Genomic DNA, 13,951 nt, shown 5'->3' on the forward strand with positions numbered 1-13,951 from the left:
CACTGTATAAATCCTTAATCAAAGGAAAATTATTCTCTGTTGCATGTTAATCTCCTATAAGACAAATATAATCTTCTAAGTATCAAAAGGCATGGATTAAATCCATGACACTGATGCAACTAAGTCAATAGTTAGGTCAGTAAATTTATATTAAGAAAATATGATCAAGCACATATTATTGTGTAACCTCTAACTCACTTAAAGTAGCATTACAAACCTTCCACTTCTAATTGACTCTCTCTACCTCTCTGACTTGGTATCATAAAAACCTTTCTATTTGTTTTTTCCTGTGGAAATTCTTGTTATATACATGAATTGCTAGAGGCATGTTACCAACTTCAGCCCTCATTTTTGACTAAACTAAACATCACTTATCTTGACTTTTTTTCTCATTGCTTTCTAAAAACATGTAATTAAATAATCCCAGGCTCATCAAAGTACTCACAGTTACTCTGATGTCTCATGGACTTACAATTCATCTTTACAAATATGCAAAAAAATCTTCTTCACCTGCTTCTGTTCAAAGACACAGGGCATCTTGAGCCTACCTTCAAGGATCAAAAGACACAACAGCAGCTGCCAATATCACTATGTCTGCTGCCTGCATGGCCTTCTATTCTGACAGTGAAGGTTATTAACTGATAAAATTTAGTCTTCTGCAGGTGTCCTTGACTGATGCTGCGAACTGCTACATGTCAGTGGACTTCAGATTTTGTATGGTGCCCCAAGGGAAATGTCCCCTTTTTCCATATTCACTGACTGTGGTGCCGTCTTAACGTTGACTGTGATGCCACAGTCTGTTCTCAATTCTACCAACGTGTGACACATTTAAATCATAGAATGGTTTGGATTGGAAGGGACCTTAAAGGTCATTTAGTTCCAACTCCCCTGGCATGGGCAGGGACACCTTCCACTAGACCAGGTCACTCAAAGCCACATCCAATGTGACCTTGAAATATCAGGGACGAGGCATCCACAACTTCTCTGGGCAACTTGTTTGAATGTCTCACCACCTCCACATTAATTTGTTCCTAATATTTAATGTAAATCTATGCTTTTTCAGTTTAAAAACATTACCCCTTGTCCTATCATTACAGGCCCCGCTAAAAAGTGGGTCAGGCTGAAAATAATTTTAGTCAGCATAGCTAACATATACTTTACCAACTTAATTTTGTCTCCTTGCAGAGAATAACATTTCATATGAAATATAACTACAGGTCTACATTCTTTCCATTAAAAGAAACTGAAGCCTTATTTGATATTAAATAATTTAAATTTCATTCTTTCTCTCTCTTTTAATATAAATGTGCATAAGTGTATACACACATGATTTACATATTGATTACTTAGCACTGGCAGTGTGATAACATAGACTGATTCTCATTGTGCTGTGCGCTGTACAAACATAACATAATGAAGTTCCCTGTTTCAAAGATGGAGCAAGAGGTATAAAGGATGTATGAGCGGGAAGAAGGGACAGAAGAAAGAAAAAATGAAGATAATTTGGTAAGGTGTATTCACACCTTCTAATTTCAGGCATCCTACGTTCACTGGCCAAGTCATATTTACTAACTAGGCCCCTGTTTCCTTTGTAGTGAATGGAAAATATTGGCTCCTGCCGCAAATGACCTTCTGGAGAAGATCACCATAACAAGTATGACCTGACTCCTGACAAAATCTATTTTTATCCATTGACTGCAGAGATAAACTTGAGAGACTCATTGTCTAAATCAACTGGATACATCAGATGACTAAGAGGGAGAACAGGAGGGTGTTGTACGTGGATACACCTAGGGAAACACATGTAACAGGAAGTACATAATAGTTTATCACAAAGGTACTAACACGAATGTCAGCTTGCTGTTATCAGTTTATTTTTTACGGTATGCATTATCACACTGCTGAACTATGAGGAGTGGCTAAAAGAATTTTGTAATTCATACATACCAGCTTGGAAATTTTCCAAGTGTAAGCGGCACCATAGGAGAAAACATCATTTGTGCAACAGAGAACAAGTGACCAATTTGACAACACTGTTAGTGCAAAGGGCAAAATTATATTTACTAGATAATAAGCCACTTAGAGAAGACAGGGCTAATTCTGGGAAGGAAGTTTCAAAAATTACAGTAATTCACGGTAAGAAGTGTTCATTGGAAAGGGTATGAGTTCAGGTAAATCCAAGAGTTCCATGGATTATCTCAGAATGTAGGTAACCCATTAAGATTTTCCTGTAAAAGCAGCATTTTGGATAGTACAAGCACTGAGTCAAGATTACAGTATCTAGAACTGTAGATTATTGGAGCTTGGATCTGAATTCTAAAGGTCAGTGTTGAAAGGTGAGGTCTTAGACATAGGCACTAACCAGGAGGAAATTTTAGGGGCAACCTGGGAGTGTAAAACCAAGCAAAGGTGAAATTAGAGTTGCAGTCATGAACAGATTACAGAGAATAAGGTCATGGAAGAGAAAGGGGAAGAAGGGAAGGTTTTGGCCAGACATTGAAACAGTGGCTTCAGCTATTCTACACCACGGTTACTGGCTTAATATTTATCATCAGTTATCAGAAAGACAGGTCATGGATTTAACTTCCTTTGGAAGAAACAGATTCAGAGAGGCAGATTTGTAAGTCATGAGCACAAGGATGGCACTCCCAGCCACACCTGAAGATGAAAACCCTTGGGGACAGACAAAAAGGAGAGTGCCACTGTGGGCCCAGAGGTACCGCCTCTAAAAAGCAGTACGTATTAAGAGTCCCTGTGGCCAGGTTTTGGTGTATCTCACATGAACCAACCCATGTCCATGGATCTGGTTAGTGAATAGGAAAATGTCCAGAGAAATTGAAGAGGGATTTTCTTTTTCTTAAAAAATGTAGTATTTCTAAGTTTTTCTAGTACCTGACACCAGAAAAATTAAACCTGTCAGTAAATATTCCTCTGTGAAGTCTAAAATGGCAGGATTGTAAGAGGAGAGGCTGGAAAATAAAGCTGACAGGCAATAGGAAGAAGAATATTGAGAGGCAAAAGTTAATTGTGATATGTAAAAGCTCCATCAGTTTTCTTAATCCATGATAATAACATCAAGAGAACAACATATGTTTGAGGGGAATTCTTCCATTAGCATAAATATAGCTTTCATTGCTGTCCATAGAATAGTACAGGAAGTTAAAGGAGGCATTTTAGGTGTTTTATTAAGTGCCTCTGACAGTTCTATATTCACTCATTTCATGTATGTTGCACACCTAAAATAATTGAAAATCAGGACTTTTTGCCAACATCTTTCACCTCAGTTTTAAAATGGAAGTAAAACTTTGGCACAGGTGATCTCTATAACGATAACAATAATTTTATAGCAAAGCCACTAGAGAATGTTAAGCATATGGTAGCTTAAACTATTCCTGGACATGTGCCTTTTAGCAAACAAAAGTTCCTGTTGCTGTTAACGCAGTCACTGCAAGAAGTACTGCTGCAAGTATTCTTACTAACTATTCAACTACACATTTATCTCCTGAATCTTAGTGCATTTTCCACATATAGGTGGACTCTCAGGTTCAGAAATTACTTCTTTCTTCAGTTGTCTCACCTGCTTAGTGTAATCAAATTAATTATCTTCTTAACATAATTTTAAATACTTACATTTACCAGTTACAACAGTATTACTCTGTAAAGCAAGCTTTTTTATTAAATACGCCCTATGAAAAGGCTGATGAACCAGAGTTAAGCTATGAATGATAAAAATTATTACTTACAGGTAAAATGAAAGAAGACCTACATTTCCATCAAAACCTGACATAATTTACCTTGGCATAAGCAGACAAAAATCCATTTGCTTACATGGAGTAATAATTATTAAGGCCAGAAGTGGTCTTACCCCTAAAGCCATATTAAGCATTTCTTAATAAACTGTTCTAAAGCAGTATGATTTCTCATTTAAAAATAAATGTTAAAATGTGCTTACCTTATAAATATTCCGCACTGAAAGAGATGAACCAGAAAAATCCATTTCAGCTTCCCAGTATCAGTACCTTCCCAGTCATTTTTAAACCACTCATAACTGAATATCTGATTTATTAATGATGAAAGGCCTCTAAAACACAGTATCAATATACTCCAAGAATATTGTCCTTGACAAAAATATTTACTAGCTACCCAGAAGTCCACTCCAATATCAACTATGTAAATTATAATTCCACCAACTAAAAAAATAAAATTCTGCTTAGTAAATTTCATCATGCATTAGACTGTCACTGTTGTCATTCTTTCCTTACTTTATGTAAAAAAAAGTCAGAATTAATCTAAAGTGCTTTCCTGCAATGGAGTCTTTTCCTGATGATACCACCTGCTCATAGTACTTTACACAAAGGAAAGTCAGGTTATGGATTTTTATTATGGCAAAGGGACTTGCATTTTTCTGTATTCTCGATTTAAATATTAAATTAACTTCACTGATATACATGTATTCTGGAAAAGATAAATGTAAATTGTATTTTTAATTGGTGGAGTCATTCTTCATTACTAGTTCCTAAAAAGAAGAAGAAAAAAGAAAGATTAACAACATTTTCTTTTTCAAGTATCATACAGCAATTCTCACAATCATTTAAACAAGCAGGTACAAAATGCAGAATGTATTGAAGTATCAGTGAACAATCACTTCAAGAGGAGCTGCACCTCTGAACCTGCTGAGGTCACCCACTCTCCCAGCCAGTGATCTTCACCTACCAAGCAGCTGTTGAGATAATTCCTAATAGCTGCAAAACACTAAGAAAACAGCTTACCTCTACTAGTTTTTAAAACCAGTTTATGGAAAAAAAGATTGATTCCTTCCCAGAACTTTTTTAACTGCTGAGCTCTGGTCCCTTACTGTGCACGGCACAAAACAAGAAAACTCCTGTCTTGAATACACACCATTATATCAGAGTACACATCATTATGTCATTTCCAACTGTGTTACTGCCTTTGTATGCATACATATAGTGGTTTTATCATTTCTGCTTGGTTTTCCATATGCAGCAAGAAAATGCTGAATAGGACTGCAGCTCTCCTGTTAAAAAGACCTGTAAGGAGCCAGACCTGCACCATTCCGCACCTCTCTGGGAAATGTCTCCCAAGCTGTGTGAGGTCATCACACAGATGACCTACCAACGTAGTCTGCTATAGATACAATTAATTTGCAGTCTGAACTATGTTTATGTTGCTTAACATTGAAAGGTATTGTGTGACCTCTTTGAGTAGTCCTTACACATCTTTCCTCTGTAGATCTGTGGTATTTACCAGGTGAAACAGAAAACCTGTAAGGCAGTATATTCTTTGCCTCATTCATTTTCACCTCTGCAAAGCCATAAACGTTAAAATGACAATGTCCCCTATTTCATTTGTGTATCTTAGGGAGAAGCTGCTGGCAGCAATCCCAAAGGATATGATGCAGGGCATGCCAAAGCACTGGGTTTGGGCTGGTGCCACCACCAAACAGCAGTAGTCAATACACAGGGAACAGCTGCGCCAGGGAACTCAGAGCAAGGGAAGGGCATGTGGAGCCAAGTCTCCTTTGGTCCTAACTTTCTGTGAAGTTAGGTACACTGCCACAGAGGAATGAAATAAGACAATCGGTTAATATCCCATGATAAAAGGTAATGACTATTTTTTGCTTGTATTGACTGGGCTGATCTACACTGTGACCTAAGTACAAATCCAAAAACAGGGAACTTAAGCCTTTAATTTCCTAATGAAGACAAGGGGGAACATAACAGCCTAAAAAGGTGCTGAGTGTCTACACATTTATTTTTTTTTTTATATAGGCCTTAGCTATTTCTAGCCTTCTGCTCTATGTCCTACTCAGGTTTCATGTCCTGGCACAGAAAAGGTCAAAAAAGATCAGGCTATCTCACAGCTGGGATAGCTGGAATCCTTTCACTGTTCTTTCCTATCCTCTCCAATAAAATACCACTAATCTTTTTCAAATCACTAATGCAATTTACATCCAATTCACAGTCTGATTTGGGGAAGCAGACTTTGATACAAAGTCCAGCATAAAGTGAACTTTGTGTTTACACGTTTCACATCTGAAAACTTGTGTATGAACCAACTTAAAGAGTTTATTACTAGGGTTCATTCAAGAAAATTCCAAAGGAATTGTATTTACTGTATATAAGAACATCATATCATTCTGCAGCTTGATGTACTACCTTGGTCAAGCTGTATCATTCTTTGTGACAAGAACATTATACCTGGGATTTAGAACAGACAAAAAAAACCCAAAAAACAAACCAAACCACAAACAGGTTCACTATTTGGCTGTTGCAGAAAACACAACAGTAAAAGATAAGTCAATAACTGGATCCAAACAGAAAGTTCTTTGGATAGGCAACTTATAGCCACAGTATATCAAGGTTCACATTTAAGGACTAATACTGGCTTTTGAGTGGCAAGGAGTAGCCTCAAATTTTGTACCTGAAATGAATAAATATGGTAACTGGATTCCTTCCTCTTTACAACCTCCCTATTCTTTTGTATCTGAGCACTTCACAAAGAGGAATTTTCTCATTATCATATTACCCCTAATAAGAAAGTAAGTTTTACAGACCATGTTCAGACTCCTCTGAAACAACAGCACAAAGAGTAGCTGTGAGCCAGGTGATTTCTACTTCCAATATCCATACTGTACAAACTGCTGCCATGCCGGCAGTCTGCAGACCTGCCTAGACATCTTGGTGGTATATGAAGCCATCAAGGAAGCTGAGATAAATGCACACGTTATCAAGCATGTCAGCTTGCTCACAGTCTCATAATTATTTTGAATAAGGAATCTAGTCTTGAAAGAGCCTTGGAACAGCTACACATAGGGGTTATATTTTGCACATTGCAACCTAAAAAAAGCTAACAGAAACTCACAAATTTGTATTCCAGAATGTCCAATGTCTTAATTCCAAGCCCAAGTACAAATGTGCTCACAGGTGCACATTAAATTTCTGATTTAGATAAAATTCTGATCATCTAAATTGATGATCTCAACCCTTAATATCCCCTATATTTTATGCATGATAGCACTCCAAAGAGCGTCATAGTCTCACGTATCATGTGGGGTACTAATTAAGTGCCACAGGAGAGAGAATCCTGTATCACTCTGAATTATATTGTTCTCGATCTTATTAAATATATGAGATCTAACATGACAGGAGCAAAAAGAGTAAAGTGTCTGTCAGCCAATATAAATATAAGCCTGCTCTAAAAACTAACATTTTACTTTTTAAAATGTTAAAAAATAAAAAGTAAAAAAAAAAAATAACTTTTACTAAATCATTTTGTGATAAAGCAGAAACAATAAGATGTGATTAGCAAGGCCTTCAGTTCTCACAATACATCTAAAATGCTATTACAAAATGCAGACTTACCTTCATACTGGCCACGGATAGAGATTTTTCACTTTAAAAAACTGTAGATTTGCATATATGCAGGTTTTCCATCTGTACCTTTACAATACTTGCAATCCATGAAAAGTTAAAGGGCTTACTGATACAAAATGAAACTAAAATCATATGGAAACCACATGACACAGTTAATAATTTGCCACCTGTCAGGAACTGTCATTCTCATTAACATATTACAAAAACTCTGTTCTAAAAATTTTGTTTAGAAGTCCCTATGTCTATATTTTATACTAAGTTTAATATTATAAAATTTCCTTCAATAAATTAATGTCACACTTTACTCCATAGAAGTAAAATAGAAGTAAAAAAAAAAAAGTATCACTTTCCCTCTGTATATTTATATATCTGTGTAAGCATGTTCAAATTTAGAGACTTAGGTTTGTTAGACCTGTTGAGCAAAAGTCAACATATATTTACGGAAACACATACGTGTATATGTGTGTGTTTATATGTATAAGTTTGTTTATTATACATTTACTTGTATACACATTTATATATCACAAAGATTTATACAAAAAGAACGATCTCTTTGGCTACAGTTGAAAACTGTAGTACAACACACTTTAAAATATGTACAAAATGCTTTTCTGTGCAATGACACATGAAGAGACTGCATGTGTCCAGCGACAAGTGACTAAAATTGTTTTCCTCTGGTATAACTACAGGTGTTTGCGAGCCTGCTCCAGCTGAGCTATCAGCACTCAACATACAATTTTTATGCATGTTTGAAAGAGCTGCAGTGTACAAGGAGCAGGTGTAGTGTTTTAGCCTCTATGACTATGCTGTGCAGGATGATGCATACCCTCAGCCAGAGCAGTCTATAGCTTTTCTAGCTCTTAGGACAGGAGATACAATCCTACCAGTGTCTTCATAGTGAACACAGTATCAGTGCCTGCCTTCTATTGTGCTCCTTCCTGCTTCCCCTTATAGGTTGGAAACATCCTAATTCTAAGCAGTTCTTGCAGTGCTTGAAATACCATTATTTTCACATCGTCACTTGAACAGAATCCACACATCAAGTTAATTTTCCAAAGATAAAAAAAGTGTCTGAATCCAAAGCAGTACTGCAGAAGTCCTGGTTCAATTGCACATGGTTCATTCCTGCAAGACAAAACATTGGGAAAACACCTTAGGACATCAGTGAGGCAACGCATTATCTATAATGGCCTTCTGCACAAATGCAGCAGAAGCCTTTCTGCCTGTGCAGGATCATCTCAGTGATGATTCAAAGGTAACAGGCCTACTGCATGCATGCTCAACAAGCCCTTCATAATGGCTGTGAGCATCATGAATGCACTAATTAAAAATGTAGTTGTATATTGCTAGACAATAAAATCCCAATGACTTCAGAGAAGCAGCAGCTCAGCAATTGCAATGACACCTGTTCTGTCCTATAAATGATCAAATGAATACAAGCACTCTGTCAGAATATAGCTTTTGGATGACATTTCTTTCAATGCTGGACTAAGCTACTCTGTGCTTTTGCAATGAATTTATGATATCAGCGAACCGGCTGATATGCTGAGACCAGCACAAACCTATGCAATCTTTGCTGAGAAAAACAAAAGTGATTCATCAAGCCCATCCTGTCTTGTATTCCCCTGAATTGATTGTTCCCATTTACAAAAAATGCACTGGAATGGTCTGGACCACTGGTTCTTCACTGGGACCAAGATGGATGAGACTGCAAGAGTAGCTGCAGACAGGATGAGACCGAATACAGCCTAAACTATCTACATTTAGCAGCTTTTACCAAGACTACCCCTTTCCATGGATCTGAGCCAGATTTGAAAAAAAAACCCTGCCCTCCAGTACACCATATATTTCTTTTAAATCCTAAAAAATCTCTGCTGATCTTAGTCAATGATTAATATAATTCCTTTATGTATGAAAAAAATTTGGTCATCTGAGATATGTTCTCCCTGAATTATAAACATATGCATAATTTAGCAGCAGAGCAATAAATACATTATATACCGAGTTTGATAGTTTAACATTCTTATAGCTCCACCTCAGCTTTTTTTTTAATTTGTAATAGGCTTTGCAAGCTATTTTCCCAAATAGTGATTAAGCTCCTACAGCTTTAAAGGAAGGCATCTTAAATCAGCCAAGTCAGAAACTCATCACTGTGACCTTTGTTATTAAAAAATGACCAAAAGTCTCTAGCACAGAGAGAGAGACAAGGTTTGTGTATCTGACTCTTGGAGTGTAAATCAAGCAGCTCATGAGCTGAATTACTGGCTGGATGATTTATTTGTTTTCTAGTCAGACTTGCCATCAAAGAAAGTACATCTTTAAATTGTGACAGAACTCCTATGCTATTCAGTACACATCTTGTTATTTGCTTCCAAATGGGGTAAAAAGGACCTGTCTTATCTGCTTTGATTAGTGTTAACAGAAAATTGCATATTTTATCTTTGGAATAGTCACCTTATTCCAGACATCGGAAACTAAGGCCCTCACTAGGACTAGCAGGATGAAATGCCAACCTGAAAAACCTTCTGAAGATTCACTGTGTGTCTTTTAAGCTTTGCAGTCAATGAACGTTTTTGCCATTGGTATTAATGGAAGTTACAGAAGAAAATGCATGGCTTGAAAGAGCGTATTGGCTGGTTACTTCACCTCACTCTCTAGATTCCCTTGCTTCTTCATTAATTATTCCAATGTACTTGTACAAACTGTCAGCAGTTTTCTACCACCACTGCTACTTGGTACCCTGCTACAGCAGAACCCCATGTCACCTGTCCAGTGGACCCAAAAGTTGAACTCACATGGAGTATTTTTGCTCTGAGCAGCATTAACATACAGAATTTTAGGAGAAGCTCACAAGATCACAGAACAACTGAGGCTGAAGGGACTGCTGGACATCATCTGGTCCAACCCCCCTGCTCAAGCAGGGCAACCTAGTGCAGGCTGCCCAGGACCATGTCCAGGTGGCTTTTGAACATCTCCAAGGATAGAGACTCCACAACCTCTCTGGACGACCTGTGCCAGTGCTTGATCACCCCCACAGTGAAAAAGTGTTTCCTGATGTTCATAGGGAACCTCCTGTGATTCAGTTTGTGCCCCTTGCCTCTGGTCTTGTCACTGGGCACCACTGAAAAAGACTGGCTCTGTCTTCTTTGCACCTTCTCTTCAGGTATTTATAGGCCGTGAGATCCCCTGAGCCTTCTCCAGGCTGGACAGTCCCAGCTCCCTCGGCCTTTCCTCACAGAACAGATGCTCCAGTCCCTTCATCATCCTCCTTTAATCACCTCCTACAAAACAGCTCCTCTGGCTCTCTACATTTTCAACTCAATGCTGCCTCCTAATGTAGGAATCTTGCAGCCTATGTTCCCTCTATGAAATGTGCTTCACCTCTTTTTGGTTTAAGATCTCTACTCATCTCTGTGCCAGGTAGCAAGCATAAAAACATAATGAAACTTAAAGAAAAGTTCTGCAAGTACCAAGAAATATATGCATATCTTACTTAAAATGCATTTTATAAATAGCAGCAAATGACACTAAACCTTTCCAACCAAAAATCCTCTCAACAAGACTTTCATGTACCAATGTTTGCGAAGATAAGTATCTCAAGAAATTTTCTATGTACTATTCAATTGATTCTGTGTAATTACCACAGAATTACATGCTTGTGCATAGATCTATTAGGCTATTACACAGCCACAGTGGAGAGGCATTTATCCCCGGCATTTACGCTTAAAATGGGGAAGAAAGTCAAGTGCCACTATTCCTGAGTGCTAAAAATGCAAGCAGTGACCTTGTGAGATTTTCAGAAATACCAAACTGCATTTTATATATCTCATAGTTGTAGAAAATTAACTCTCCATCAAACATCACATTGTATTTACCAGGAATATCACTTTAGGTTTATTGAAACTCGGCTTTTCTCTTTTTTTTTTACTGGTAGTCTAACATTTCCTGCTTCAGAGTATTTTTCCCCTCAAAATTTTGTCTTAACAATGTAAAACTGCCAGTGAACCAAAAGAACATGAGTATATATGCTCATATTTGCTTGTACCATATTAGAGTATAATAGTAAGAGTTTCACTACATGGCTATTAACCCCTGCATTATAAGAGAAACAATACACTTTTTAAACTGATGGGCTGTGTAGGAAATGAAATGGTCGTAGAACCTGTACTTCGTTCTCCAAAGGCACCCACTGCTGCCACCTACAGACCACACACATTCACAGCGCCTGTCTAATACTAGAAAATTTATTCTGCTACAGGACAGTAATAGTCGTTATAAGTATTTCTCGGAGAACAAGCCTACAGTTCCCCAGGCAATTCTTAATTAAGAAAAAGAAATGTCTCGTGATGTTAAAAATAACTTGCAACTTCCTACTTCTTAGCTATCAACTACATGTAAAACTTCAGGTAAATTGTTTCAGAAATCTTCTCTACTTTCAGAATTTTCTTAGAAATAGGAAACCACTGAAATACACAACTTGCCTTTGCTTAGGTAGTACCCTCTTCTAATGACATAGCAACTAAACTTTACCTAAGAACTGAAAATGGGTTGAACATACCACCAAATAGGTATACACGTGTGGTACAAAATTAGTGTAATAGGGTACTTCATGATTAGGTAAGTTCAGATCTATTCATAGTTACTTATAAAACAATATGCAAGAAAATTATATGGGAAGAGACTGGAATATCGTGTGTAGGGGTGTCTTGCTTACTTCAGCAGCATACCTGCACACAAAAAGTCTTCTTTCCTTTGACCTGAAACATCCTTTCTGTTGTCCATAGTTCATGCTTTGATGAGCTTGGAAAAAAAAAAAAGTAATTATTTTGTATCTCAAATAAGTAAAGTTTTGATGTATCAGATAAACCAAAGAAATTGGCTTGAAGGCCTAAACGAAAGGATGGCCAGTATCTGTTTGTGTCTGTGTTTTTTGTGATGCCTGGCAATTAACAGCTGCAATTGAAGTCCATGCCCAGGAGTAAATCTTTTTAATTGCTGCATAATACAGGCCTGCACAATGTACTGCAGCAAGCCCCTCACGCATCACAAAGCAAATAGTTCGGCTGAAGGAGTGACTGCAAGGTAATACATATTGTTTGTGTAGCTGAAGGGTTAGCTAGCACTTTAAATTTAGCTTGTTAGTAGCTAAACTAGCACTGATGAAACAGCCTAGAGGCAAGCATGGTGTTGGTCCCTGGACGGTGAAGATGCAGTGCTGCTGTCCGCTCAGGCAGCTGAAAGGCACCATTTGTTCTCTGATCTTGGAGGCCAGCTGAAAATCTGGAGTTGTGAGCTGACGTAGCAAGTGCAGCATGGCTAGGCAGGTAGTAGGGCCTACCTCAGAGCTGCCTCCCCTGCCTCATGCCATCCTCTGCCATGCTGCCTAGGAAGCCAAATGCATCAGATGAATCAGTGACAGGCTGAGAACCAGTGATGGGGAAAGGAGAAAAGAAATGAGTATTAAAACGGGGAACATCAGTTTGTCATGCCACGCAAGATGCAGACCTTTGTTAGTTATGTTGAAGCCTTTAATAGCTCATCTCCTGGCATGTATTGCATGTATTACTTGCCCACAATAGCATTTAAGCAAGCCAAAAAAATTTAAACTTCAAAGTTTCATGAAATTACAAAGTTCTGTTGAAGCCACAAAGTTTTGGTTTTCAGTTCCACGCTGTAGTCCGACTTGTTTGTGTCCAACAACTCTTTTGGAAGTTTGCCTGTCAAGATCATATTTGGGGATTTCTGCCCCTTCAGAAGACAGTGGGAATGTGTTTGGTTTGCCCATGCAAATCCCAGAAATGGTCCCAGATCACATGTAAGGGTTGCAACTATATTTTCATATAATGAAAAATCATTTTAAGCAAAACATATGCTACCACCAAACACTTTTTTGTGCTTTGTATTGCTATGATCACCTTATAAATTCATATATCTTTGTTACAGGTAATATATATATATGGAACAAACAGATAATACTTGAAATTCTAATATTGGTAAAGTTGCCCACAGAAATATTACCCCGCTCACCCTCATGTTGAAAGAGTGTTTCCTGATGTTCCGAAGGCACCTCCTGCATTCTAGTTTGTGCCCACTGACTCTGCGCACCCGCCCTTCAGGTATTTGTGTACGTCACTGAGCCCCTCGGAGCCTTCTGCAGGCCGGCCAGTCCCAGCTCTCTCAGCCTTCCCTCAAGAGATGGTCTAGTTCCTTCATCGCTTCAGTGAGCCTTCACTGGACACTTGCCAGTAGCTCCCCCATTTTCTTCAAAATGCTGAATCCTCGAGAGCTCCTATATGCCGTACAGGGGCATATGTAGCTCCCACATACGCTTTAGTAAGTGACATGTTCTCAGAACATACAGAGGATGCAGCTGTCGCTACAACAAATTCCTCCCAGCTTTAGGAAGAGGCCAGCAGAACCCGGACCTGCCTCCCACTGAGCGGCAGCGAGGCACCGAGACGTCAAAGGCGCACATCGCCTTTATTCTATTGAATCACCACAGCGTTTGCTCCCAGAGGCCGAGTTTTAAGCGAAAACCCGCCGCAGCGGCAGCGGCC

General features: G+C 38.3%; 1 protein-coding gene across 5 annotated transcripts in view; it reads right to left on the reverse strand.

Moving 5' to 3' along the window:
* Positions 1 to 13,890, reverse strand: part of XKR9 (XK related 9) — a 29,228-nt gene extending 15,338 nt beyond the window's left edge. The window contains exons 1-3 of one of the 5 annotated variants that reach the window (XM_080378644.1): positions 13,422 to 13,890; positions 12,122 to 12,194; positions 3,953 to 8,519 (exon numbers count right to left, since the gene is read on the reverse strand). In XM_080378644.1, coding sequence (XP_080234770.1) covers positions 3,953 to 4,227 — 275 coding nt within the window. In that variant the 5' untranslated portion in view covers positions 4,228 to 8,519; positions 12,122 to 12,194; positions 13,422 to 13,890. Of the gene's footprint in view, positions 1 to 3,952 lie in introns of all 5 variants that reach the window. The other 4 variants (XM_080378643.1, XM_080378641.1, XM_080378642.1 and 1 more) reach the window with 4 other exon arrangements.
* Positions 13,891 to 13,951: the final 61 nt, after the last annotated feature.

The sequence above is a fragment of the Falco punctatus genome (genome assembly GCF_963210335.1).
Source record: "Falco punctatus genome assembly, chromosome: 3".
NCBI classification, from domain to species: Eukaryota; Metazoa; Chordata; class Aves; order Falconiformes; family Falconidae; genus Falco; species Falco punctatus.